The 13,067-nt window shown below is 40.2% G+C and overlaps 1 protein-coding gene across 3 annotated transcripts in view; it reads right to left on the bottom strand.

Moving 5' to 3' along the window:
* Positions 1 to 13,067, bottom strand: part of nav3 (neuron navigator 3) — a 198,355-nt gene that overhangs the window by 97,911 nt on the left and 87,377 nt on the right. For all 3 annotated transcript variants that reach the window (XM_039600943.1, XM_039600942.1, XM_039600941.1), the window contains exons 5-6: positions 11,468 to 11,642; positions 4,315 to 4,383 (exon numbers count right to left, since the gene is read on the bottom strand). In XM_039600943.1, coding sequence (XP_039456877.1) covers positions 4,315 to 4,383; positions 11,468 to 11,642 — 244 coding nt within the window. The remainder of the gene's footprint in view (positions 1 to 4,314; positions 4,384 to 11,467; positions 11,643 to 13,067) is intronic.

Genomic DNA, 13,067 nt, shown 5'->3' on the forward strand with positions numbered 1-13,067 from the left:
GTTTTCTCAGTCCTTCATTTCCCTAAAGTATCATTCTAAGACTTTAAAATGAGGGTGAGTAACAGAGCCAAATTAAAAGCTGCTGACTACCCTCCTGACACGTGTGAATCTGCAACAACTGAGGACAAGCACACACAAACAAAACTGGCAGTCCAAAACACTAAGCGGGTAAAATACACATTCCATCTCGTGGCACACGATGCCATCGCTTTAATTCTGACTGAAACAGCTATGAAAGTTTTATGCACAAATTTATCTTGGAATTATAAGACAGAAAATCTCATCTAGGGGATTTATTTGCATCTGAACTTCAAGTTTAACTCTGGAAAACACGCGAATCCCTGACAAATGTAAAATATTTTCACATATTATGCAAAAGACTGACTCCCACCTAGTTTGGGTAGTCTTTTTTTGTCACTGTGCAGGATCAAATTCCTTTACGTTTGAAAACATGCCATGGCATCGATGCAGAACTTCACCGTATCAACCAAATCTCCTGGATGAAGGTCTTATTAAAAAATAGCTGCTGAAAAAACTGCTTCTAGTGCATCATTAAATATCACTGGAGCAGGACTGTTTTTTATTTTCCTGGGAAGGTAGCTCCACCTACTGATTAAACAAAGCAAGTTAGTTACTAACCAGGTAACTCTTCCAGTCTGTGACACAACAAGAAACAAACAAAGCACTATATTAAAATCAAGCAATTATATTATGGCAGCAAGAAGCTAATTATTTGGATCTAACTGCAAAAATTCAAGGCAACTTGGGTGTCTCCCTCAGAAAATGGAACAAGGCACAGCAGGAAGTCAGAACAAAAACTGCCAAATATGTCAGCCCCAAGTGCTGAGCAATGAAAAGATGGTTTTACACAGACAAAAATAAAATATGCTCCGGTGCACAAAACTTCATCAAGAGGAGCAAATGTGTCCCTTAATCGCACTTCCCTTCTTTGAATTACTATATGATTTTGCATCCCACTGTTCATTTGTAGCAGACTAGCTGACTGTTAAGAGATGCTGATCCAGGCCTGAGCGCAACACTGGTGCTTTGCCCGAGAGGACTCGGTGAGCTGCAGCAGGAGGTGGTTCTCAGGTCAGAGCTGAGTCTGCCATTCACAGAGCAAAAACAGATGGAGATGTATAGTAGCACGCACATAATGCAGAACATCGCACCCATAGATGCATACAAAGGCAGACTAGTGTTAATAGTATATATCTGCTTTAATACATTCAGTCTGCAAGAGAGGAACAGACGAGATTGATAGACAAAGACAAAAGAATGAACAGATCTAAAAGGAACAAAAATATGAAATGGGAGGAGGAATGAAAGTGCACACAAACAGGGGTGTACATCAGAAAAGGAAGACGCTGTAGCTGCAAACCCGGACAAGAGAAAATGAGAGATAAACAGTAGGAAATGAGATGGAGATTGAGGCAATTCGGATGGTAATCAGAAGTAGTTCCTTTTATCATAAGATTCTTTCATCTTCCAAAATACATGTTTGATAATACATCGGCAAAATGGAATGGAAGGGAGAAAATGTGATGCAATTCCTCGACAGGGAATTTGTTTTAGAGTGGACAGATCTGAGGTGAGGTAGGAAGGTGGGTGAAATCCTTGCAGAGCAAAGAGAGAGTTCACTGCCCTTCACAACGTTGTGCCATTGAGTCTGTGTATTCAAAACAGCACTTTCCTTATCTCATGCCTACTTCTTATAACATCTGTTATAACCCTGTATTTGCAAGAGTGTAAGACATCTGCTCTGACACATCTGGCCCCCACATGGCCACTCAATGCCACATCAGGCTTATTAAAATGGTAGAAAGATACCGCAAGTAGGCGGGTGGCCAGCAAACTGCCAAACATCACTCCCTGCTGCTAAGATGAAGGCCACACTGTACCAACATTCAATACGAAACATCTACTGTACACTGTATTTGAAATCATGGCAGCTAAACTAATAAAACATATTGATGTTTTATCATTTTCAGTGTGATGTTCAGCTGCTTTGATGTGTCAAATGAAAGCAGAATAACTCAAATAACTTAATTGTCAAGACTGTGCTAACATGAGCTGAGAAAACAAACAGGAGATGGACTTATGGCTGAGTAGACAGAATAAAACAGTCCAAACGCAATGAGACAAAGACAACTCAACTCAAGGTTCACTTAAGATATAAAATAAATTAACTTTTGCAATATTTCTGAGTTGAATAAAGCGTCACCATCATTCAACATCACAGATTCTACTGAAATTGAAACTGTACTTACATTCCTACTCATCAATGGAACTTAAAGCTGTACATAATCCACATAACAGTGGAAATTAACACTATATTTTCAGATCGTGAACCCAATGGAAAAATAAGAATGGACAGAGAACAAAAAAGAACCAAAAACCAACCCCTGGGGAACGCCATTTGAGAGAGAGGTGAAGGATGAGAATTGTGTGTCTACCAAGATGTACAATTGGAGTTAAGGGCACAAAACATAAAACAGATAAAGTGTTGTGTTGTCTGACAGTACACATAAGTTAGTTAGCATCCATAAGTCCTGAGTGGTGATCCACAAAAAAATAAAGCACCTAGCCATGGTAGTGTCAGGTATTAGCGCAGTTTATTCAGGAAATTAAATCTCTTTTGTTGTAATTCAGGTCAGATATCCACATCAAAGGGAACTAGATTACAAATCCACAACCCATTATGTGTTAGGTGTAGGCAGGTATGGTGGACCCATAGTGCAGACGCTCGGAGGTAAAAAGGTGAACTCAAAACAGCTTTAATGCTGAACTCAAAAAAGGTAACAAAACTGAGACTCCAAATAAACTCAAGCAAGCAGACAGACAGACCACACAGCATAGTAAACAGTAGATCGCGACAATGACAAACTGAAACACAGGGCTTAAATACATAAAGGGAGCAATCAGGGAATGGGCAACAGGAGGGAAACACAGCTGGGGCAAATCAGGACTAACGAGACAAGGAAAGCAAAACCAGATACACTAACATGAAACACGGACTTTCAAAGTAAAACAGGAAACATAACACAGAGACGCGAACTTAACAAGGGGATACAGCCGACAGGGGAGACAGCAACTATAGAACACAGAGACATAAACCATAAGACGGAACTCTAAGAAAGAAACCAAAGACTAGAAATGATAAATAATATAATAAACTCAAAAGCCCTGGGTCAACGACCCAGGCATCCTAACATTATGTGAAACGCATGAAAAGCTAAGAACTCAACACTGTCTAGCTCACAAATAAAAAATACAAAAATATTTAGCACAGTTTCCACCACTGACAAAAGGGAAAAAAAGTGCCTAACTGTGACCATGTCAAGTGAAAAGGACAGGTGTATAGTAGATAGCTCCCTGAGTGCTAGCTAACAAGCAAAATGTCTGAGGTAGTAAGAAGCACACTAAAGCTCCTAGTACCTCGAGGGAAACATTCCTCACCACATTCAGCACAGTGCAGCATGAAAGACATACAACAATTTATTTCTATTTTTGAATTGCTAAAACTTTCTTGCTTCGGGGACAACAGAGGAGGCAACTCGTGGTGATTAAAAACAACTTCTCAGAAGGCAAGAAAGTAATTAACTGTGGTAATCAGCCTTGAATGGAAATCAGATGGCAAGAGAAGAGAGCCTGCACTGTCACCGCTCACTAATATAAGTGATTTGTTTGTGTGCACGCACGTGGGTATGTGTATCTTCATCTGTTTGTGGGGAATTAAAGAGCTATTTCTGCAGAGCGGCAGCAGCAGTGATGTGAGAGGGCAGATTATCACCCATAGGGCTGGAACTGCTGGCTGTAGCATTTTTACCATTGCTCAGTGGTGGCTGGAGAGGAATTATTTGCCAACATGCTGGTTCCCACTGCCTCTGAGTTGGAACAAATGCTGCAAGCATCAGACAGCTGAAGGAGGCTGTGTATATGCAGCACGTGTGGCTACATTTTAAAGTGTATGTCTTTACATGTATGTGAAAAATCCCTTTTATCTTTGTTGTTCTGGTCTGCCCATATCTGGGAATGAATTTCTCACCCTCACTAAATGAACATTTAGCACATCACATTCTGCTGTTCACTGTCACACATTCGTTCAAACTACCATAAAGCTACAGCAGCTACATCCTGAGAACCCAAGAGCAAAACACTAAATCCTTATTAGGTGTTCTGCCTGTTGACCTCTGACCTGACTGTGGAGAGAGCAGCTCTTCAAAGCCCTCCCTGAAAAAAACTAAATTGCACATATAAACTAGCTTAACAAATAAAATAAAGATATTTTAAGATCTGTTTTTCCATAATTACCTGGTGTTTTTCTTCTGTGGTGAACCTATTCCACTGTGGCCTGGAGGACTTGCATATCGTGCTGTGAGACTGAGGAAAAAGCAGAGAAGATGGGCAACACTGTTAACACAGTCAGATAAGAAACAAGACCAGTGACTTGCTGGAATTTTCTTAATCCATGTCTTAATGTAATAATGTGTGAGAGGAGAGTCATTCAGATGTAAGCATAGGAGAGAGAGAGAGAGAGAGAGAGAGAGAGAGAGATGGACCAAGGGAAAGAAGAGAAGAAGCATGTGGTAAATACTGTAGCATGCCAGTGCACATTTCTTTGATTTTTCACATGATGGCTCACACATGTTTGTTACCACACACTTATGACTAGGCCAATAACATCTCCTAATCCATTTATAGGGCTGTTGACACACACACACACACACACACACACACACACACACACACACACACACACACACACACACACACACACACACACACACACACACACAAACTTTCACAAACAATTTTCTGAAGGCATGGTTTGAAGAAAACACACAAGACAGAGGCAAAGGAAATACCCACAGCACCAGTCACACTTAGTCATTGGCAGAGATGGGAATGACTGTTACAGGAAGGAAACTCTATTCATGTTTGACTTGTTTGTAATTAAGCAACTTGTAGAATGTATTTTCAATAAAGATGTGCTATTACTGACCATTTGTATATCTGGTAAAGTACTTCTCAATTACCATGGTAATCTGACCTGCTTTTAAAAGTTAGCCCCTACGTCAGCTGGACATTTTGTGTTTTTTTTGTTTGTTTTTTTAGTGAGAAAATAGACTTTAAACAGTGGAAACATTAGCTACCTACTCCTTAGCTACCAAGATGTTAACATACTAGTGTACTAAACAATAATCTGATGATTAAATGATGTTAAATAAAAGCATATAAAATAGAGAAAATTACAAAAAATGAAAGACAAAAAATAAACATCAAATGTTCAATTAGGCATATGTGATGGCAGAATCGTGTTACTAGCTAATGACAATAAAACAAACAAAAATAACAAAACTTACAATGATCACAATAATTGTGGATTCTAACCAAATCAATGCTTTGCTAGCAGTTCAGTTTGATCTGTTTGAACTGCTAGCCCTTTGTCAGGAAGAAACTGCCACACATTAGACAAATTTAAGCTAGTTCCCAGAAGAAACCCTTTGAACTAACATTACCTTTCACAGGCTGAACACAGGTAGAGACCTGAGCTTTCCAATCACTGTCTTGATGAATGAGAACAAGATGAAGTTCAGTAGTAAAACCTTGAATCTGTCCTCTACTCAGAGTTTGCAGAGCTGCTTTGGCTGAAGGACAGAGGAAGCAGCAAACACCAGCAGTCTGTTTAGAGGTCCTTCTTTTCTGACAAACAAGAACAAATCCTTCTCTGTTTTGTGTTTGTGGGCTGCTGGTTTGGCACTGGTGTCTGAAAGTGGACAAGATGGACAATAAACTACCTATACTGGGTCACTGAATGAGGCACAGCAACTATCTTCTGTAAGTTTGCACCACTCAGCTATGCATAAAACTGATTATGAAAAAAAAACAGGTTTTACATTATGATATTTCAGGCACAGGTGACACCCACCAAAAGCTGATTAAAAAAGAAAAAACTGGTTTAAAGAAGAAATGACTACAAAACCTGCAGTACAATTATATACTACAGAAATGAAGATTAGGATTCAGCAAAATCTTTAGCTGTTTCCTACTTTAACAGAATTTGGCCTAAAAATGCAGAAGTACAATAATAGGCTGGTTTAGGCCTTTTTGCAGTGATTTGATTAAATATGCTGAATACACATAAATCATTTTGTAGACTCAATGAGAGCAGCAGAATCATTTTGTTCATAAGTTAAACTATAAAGGATTAGGCCCTTTTACGGTGGTGGGAAAATTATTAATTAACTTTTCAACTGTCCATCTTTACTATAGGTTCCATTTCTCTCTCTCATCTTTCTCCATTTACACCTCTTGCTCCAGACAATTAAATTCCTTTTTAACCCACCTGTGATGAATGCAGAGCTGCAGTACATCTCTAATTGCCTTTGCAGGTTTTCATGACACCTTGTTATTCTAACAAGCTCCTGAGCAGAGAGCAGAACGCAATTATAGTGATGAGCACCTTTGCATCATGTTAATAATGAACTATGTAATAAATGATACATCAGTGAATACCCGCAACAAGACACCCACAATGTCATCTCCTAGTAGCATGTAAGTGTTCCTGTAAATATTCTAAGAGGTCTTTACTGCACAAAAAAGCCAAGGTGTGACAGTTTAGTGGAGCCTGTCACATGCTAAAGTGCTTTATCAGCAGGTTTGGGGGAAAGGAAGGTGGAGTCTAAATTTGTGCATTGTATTTCTTTCTAAGAAAACCTTTTGTCCTTCTGCTCGCGGTCCTTTCTCTCTTTTTACTCATACTCAGAGTAAAGGGCTGTAAAAGGCATGTAAAGTAATCTGTAAAGGCAACAGAAGCTGCAGGAGTATAAGGAAAAGGAAAAATAATGCGAGAGCAGGCTATAGTTCTAGCAGTATATGGAGACTAAAAAAAAACTAGAGTTTTGTGTTTTTTTCCATTACAAGACCCATCCTTACCCTCACTTCCAACTATATTAAATGTAATGAAACATGAAGGCAATGGTATAGTCTCCAGCCTGGGGTGCTTATCCAACCCAAAACATTCAAGATCATTTGAGTGTGGAAAAAAGAAACACCAGAACACATGAGGGCAGGATCAAGAAATGGTGATGGAATAGGGGTGGTGAAGACGAGAGGGGTGGGGGGATTACAGTCTGTCACTTTTCATTGTATACAACATACATCAACGTGGCCTCTATTTAATAGTCCGCGACACTGCAGTGCATATGCAAGCCATATTGGATACCATTGCTGTGCTATTAATTTCAGTTTCAGCTTCCTGGTAGCCACAGCGCTGAGGTCAGACACAAACTAAAACTGATGGGTTCCAGAGCCAAAACACGAGGCATCCGTGCGCTCGAATCACTGTGATGATAGCAGGTAATAAGATGTCATCTGACCTTGACATCAGGGGATGAATTTCCAACAAAGAGCTTTCAAGCTTGGGTATCTCACACAAAGCCACATACCTAATTCAGCATGTATCAACTCCATATCTACTTTACAATAATGCTGGCTAGGCAGCAGTTTCTAAGGAACATTCTGCAAGTAGTTGAGGAACTTGAATGTCACAGCACCAATAAAGTAACACACCATTCAGTAAGAGGTTGAAAGCACCAGCAATGTGCAAAAATGATTTCTGACCTGACACCACTGGTGTTGTCATTTATGGGTAAAGGAAACCAACCACCTCTTAGTAAAAGATGATATGCAAACAGCAAATGCATCAGTATTCCACACCTTCGGAGGCATTATGCCACATGACCAAATGTGGTGCCGTGTCCAGAATAACACGAAAACTGCTTATTTTGCCATTGGATTGGAACATTCTGCAGGACACAGTAGAAAATTAAATACTGCTATAAAATCAAGAACAAAATTTCCAACCAGGCGCAAAGCATTACTGGAGCTGGAGCATGGATAATTAGCTTCAAATACATACAGTACAAAACTGGGCTTTTACAGTGTAGTATCCCATTCATTAAATAAGCTGTTGACAGACTAATGACTTGAACACAGTTCATTTCAACTTCTCACTGGCAAACATCGTGTCCGTATTAACAGCCTATAATAAAAAGCTAGACATAAAACATGTCATATAAAAGGCTAAACCAACAAACAAGAAGAACTGAACCATTTACCAGTTCATGATGCCACTGAGACTAATCCATCCTCCTCATGTCATCGTGTAATTTCCAAATATCGTCCAGTGCCTGGATGCTACCACACACACACACTCTACAAGATCCAACTGTACCTATGAGATGAGTCAATCTTGGCCAGGCTGCTTGCTCTCCCATATGGCAAGCGGCTCTTTCTGTCGCGAGACACAGCGGTGGGCAGGCGCGAGGAGCACCATACCAGTGGGTCAACGTGGTCGCCCCGGGACATGGTGAATTAAGGAGGGAGGGCTTGCTGTGCCCTGCCAGGCCTGGGCCCCCCTGCCTTGTAGAGCACTGAAAGACTGAAAGACTGTGGCTCCGGGCTGTCGTGCTGTGTCCTATGGGGAGTTCCCCTTAAACACATACAGAGTCACACTCATCTCATCCCCTGCCCTGGAGACACCAGCTAGGCCAGCAGGTGCTGTCTATAGAAAGCTCCCATACCACAACTACAGATGAGCAGCAGCCCAAATGAATCTCTGTGTGTGAGTGTGTATATATGTGTGTGTATCTCTGAGGAAGAGATCATTTGCAAACTTTAAAACAAAATCCATTCAGACATGTTAAATCTTCAGGGTCGACTGGAGGTTACGGAAAATGAGAATTAAAGTAGATTTCCATGAATAGATTTAATTACATTTCCATGTTTTGAGAGTGAAAAGGAAGTGGAGCCTGCACCAGCCAGGCATGAAACCTCACACAGAAGAAACTTACAATGCCTTAATATCATCTGAATTAGACATGACATAATATGAAAAGTAAATGTCTCCCTATGTGTTTCTTTGATATACAGTGAAATGTTCCTGTTCATGTGTGTAATGTATTATTAAAATATAGTAGTAATGTACTGAAACTATGAAGCTATGATACTCAACTCAGCGTATTATTTTAACAGAAGTCTAATTATCTGATTATCGTCGATGAGACATTTCTTACAGTTAACAAAAACCCTTACAATGATGTTGTGGAGATGTGAGAAATAAATCCTGCGTGTTGCCAATGACATACATTAAATTATGGAATGTGATACTCGTGGAATTTGGTTGAGAACATCAAATCACCCGTTTATGATGTTTGAGTTATGCGCTCATGACTGGCTCATTCTGACTCACACACTGACACTCAGACACACAATTCAGAACTGTGGGACCTTCTTAAAACGCTGTTTTACAAACCAGCACCAGCTCATGAGATTTTAATTGATGACAGGTCAAATTATGTTGCATCTGTAGACTGTTCTTAACACATTATTTTCCCTGATTTGAAAGCAACATTTTCAATCAGTTCCTTAATTTCCATCCTTCCTTCTGACCTTTGCAGACTGTCTTCAGTCAGATATGGATATTGTCACATTTTAATAGCTTATTTTTTCACAGACAGACATGGACTGGTCCTCTGACCTCCACTGTGGCCTTCAACATTGAGGCATTATTCACTTATTAGTGCAGGAGAGAGACAGTGAGGGTCTACATGGAAATCATCTGAGACACTTCTTTGGTTGAAACAAATTCTTTCTTGAGCTCTAAACTAAAAAAAGACACTGGTGAAATGTGCAGCTTCTGTAATGGCTCATTAAGTGTGTATGTATTGATTCGTCAAGTCTGAAAACTAGGTTGACACAGTGATGTGCTTCCAACAATTCACTGTTTTGTGTGTGTGTGTATAAAAGAGAGAGAGCAAGAGCATTCACCACCTGTTGTGGGGGTGAATAAAGAGGGTGGGAATGGGAGGCAGCTGTGCCCCTAATAACACCCCTTAACACACGATACACTGACCCCACTGCCACCATCTCCTAACTCAACCAAACAAGCTCTCGACAGTATCATCTTACTCACATGCCCACTCCTTAAATACTGAGACTTAACGCTGTTATTGCACTTATTTAATGCATATATCCTCTCTCTACAATCACACACACTAATAGAAAACATCGCAGCCAAACCGTGTGGCTGTGCAATATCTCGATCTGGCCGGGGGGAATGCTGCTCATGTGTGGCATCTCAGGCCTTCTTTTAAATGCTGCTGTGTCTATTTACATCACACAAGTACGGGCCTTCTTTGCTTCTGCTGCCTTTTACAGCCCTCTGTAGGCCAACACGTCTGCTGTATAATCCACGTCTTATTATAGAATAGAATAGAATAGAATAGAATAGAATAGAATAGAATAGAATAGAATTCAACTTTATTGTCATTGCACATGCACAGGTACAGGGCAACGAAATGCATATACTGTTTTTCGAAATGCATTATACTGTATTTCTAAATAAACATACAACAAGCAACGTCATATTAAACACCTCTGGGGTACTCACCTGAAGAAAAGTCATGAAACAGTTCTGCAACATCTTCTAGCTTATTATAGCTACCTTATTAGGCAGATGCTAATGGCAGTGCCAAATGATGCTGTCAGCGTTTGCACTGAAGTGCTTATAAAGCAAATGTTTGGCATTTATTTTCTGTCAGGCACAAAAAATGATCAATAATACTCTCACATGTGTTTGTTAAACACAGGCTCACAGGCTTAGATTAGATTTCTGTTCAATGGATAGTAAAATGGTAAATGGACTGATTCTTATATAGCGCTCTTCTACTCTCCCGGAGTACTCAAAGCACTCTATACAACATATCACATTCACCCAAGAACTTTATCTGTACTTAGTGCTTTTTCTAACTACATTCACACACATTCATACTCCGATGGATGCATCGGAGAGCAACTTGGGGTTAGTATCTTGCCCAAGGATACTTGACATGCAGACTGGAGGAGCCAAGGATCGAACCACCAACCTTCCGATTAATAGGTGACCTGCTCTACCTCCTGAGCTACAGCCACCTAATAGTCAGATTAGAACCTGAGTCTGGTCTGAAATGTACCTGTGTGCCAAGTCTGGTTTCTCAACTCTGTGAGGAGTTTGTGTTTTGTAGATCAGAGACTAAGATTTCATTAATTCATTGAGCAATTTGGGTCAGCTTGTGTTGTTTTAAAAGTGCTACAGTATATAAATCAAATTGAGTTGACTAATGTAGTTTCTTTGCTTTCTGTCAGCTAACTTGCCTCGTCTTACATATGGAGCTGATGCAGCAAAAACCTTAAGCATCATCTTTGTATCTTGTTATTCATTTCCTGCACCACAGAGAGGAGGTCACATCCCTTAGTTTTCTGTTAAGAAAAACTATAACAGGACCTAATTGAGCATCTGAAAGTGATAAATCAATGAATATTGCAACATCAACCATGCATCCCAAACAGGCAGGCAGCAAAAGAGAAGCAAAACAAAGACTGATCTGCATGAAAATCTCTGTCAATGTTTAGTGTAACATACCTGGACTGCATCTCTTGTGATTTGTGGCTGCTGGCAGATGATGCGGTGCTGCTGGTCTGCTGGCTGAGCTCCACCAGGGACTGGTAATACTGCTGCTGTTGCTGTTGCTGCTGTTTGTAGCGTGACAGGATGAAGAAGAGACCCAGGATGCTCTTTAAGTTGCCATTCCTGATTTCTGGAAGGTAAAAATGGATTGTAAGTGTTTGCCGTGTTAGGTATTTAACAATTCCTCCTTCATATGGCCATGGACCTACAGAATCAAATTCTCTATGGATAGAAATGTGACTTCAATCTCAATCTCAGTCATGGCAAGCATACACGCAGAGTACACATGTGCAATCCGCCTGCATCCATGTATCCTCTAAATCTACCTATGCATTTTCTTGAAATTAAAGTATTTTCTGCAAGTGAAAGTAAGGAGCCAAAGATAACCTTTTCCCAGAACATGTATTGTTACTTTCAAGCACTATAAAACGAGCATATGCTGATTGTGGAAGAAGAAAAAAACACTCGGGGACAGAGCTCAAGAGCAGCTGTTGTGAAGCAAACGTAAGTATTTAAAAAGAGCAATTAGACGCCAGCTTTGACTGGTTTAGATTACATAAAGATATACAGAGTTATAGAATAAGCACTTCAGTCACTTAACTGTATTTAGCAGGAATGATTAAGGCCACTGCTCAGAAGAAGGTCCAGCTGTTATACTGCAGATCCAAATAAAACATCTCTAACTTCGCACAGCTGGATAATTTAGGAGCGGTGACCAGTAGGGGAACTACTACTCTGATCTATTACTGGCACAAGTCTGTTGGCCAAGCAGCTAAAAATATAAAAGAGTTACTTTGTTTATAGTTCTGCTCTCGCCATGAAATAAGGAAGTGACTGCATGTGCTGCTGGGTGAGGGTAGAAGTGACACTGTGTACTGACAAAGCCAAAACCATTCAAATGCGTGAGATAAAAAGGAAGAATGAGCAGTTTGGATTTTATTATCTGAATGACAACTAAAATGAAACAAGCTAGAAAACAGCGGCCCTGATAACCACGTATGAATCACCATATTCATGGTACAAAATGAGATTACAGCAGAAAAGAGTAACATACAACAATAATAAGATAGTATTCACATTTTGGATATCGAATCTTCAACAAATAGCACAGCTGCAGACAAAGTAACTGCTTAAATATGCTGAAGAGGCAACAGAAAGAATCCTCGAATCAATAAGTCTATAGTGTAAATCTTACCCTGAACACTTTTGAGTTAATCTCAGACAAAACTCAAACAAATGCTTCCCTCACAGACTCCCACACACACACACACACACACACACACACACACACACACACACACACACACACACACACACACACACAGTCCTGAAGTAGGATCCAGTCGGCGAAGAGGAAAAAGAATTGATCACTGGCTAACGCACCCGTTTGTGAAATGGGCTTTTCATACCAAAGTCTCAGTGAGAGCTGGCACACAGAGGGATGGGAAGAATGGCAGTGGCTGACAGGGGTTTTTACTACATTTTTCAATCTAGTGAGGAACAAACATTCCCCCGGCCATCCGTGGCTATGCTGCAGAGGCTGTGAAAGTTAGGG

The sequence above is a fragment of the Oreochromis aureus genome, linkage group 17 (assembly GCF_013358895.1).
Source record: "Oreochromis aureus strain Israel breed Guangdong linkage group 17, ZZ_aureus, whole genome shotgun sequence".
NCBI lineage: Eukaryota > Metazoa > Chordata > Actinopteri > Cichliformes > Cichlidae > Oreochromis > Oreochromis aureus.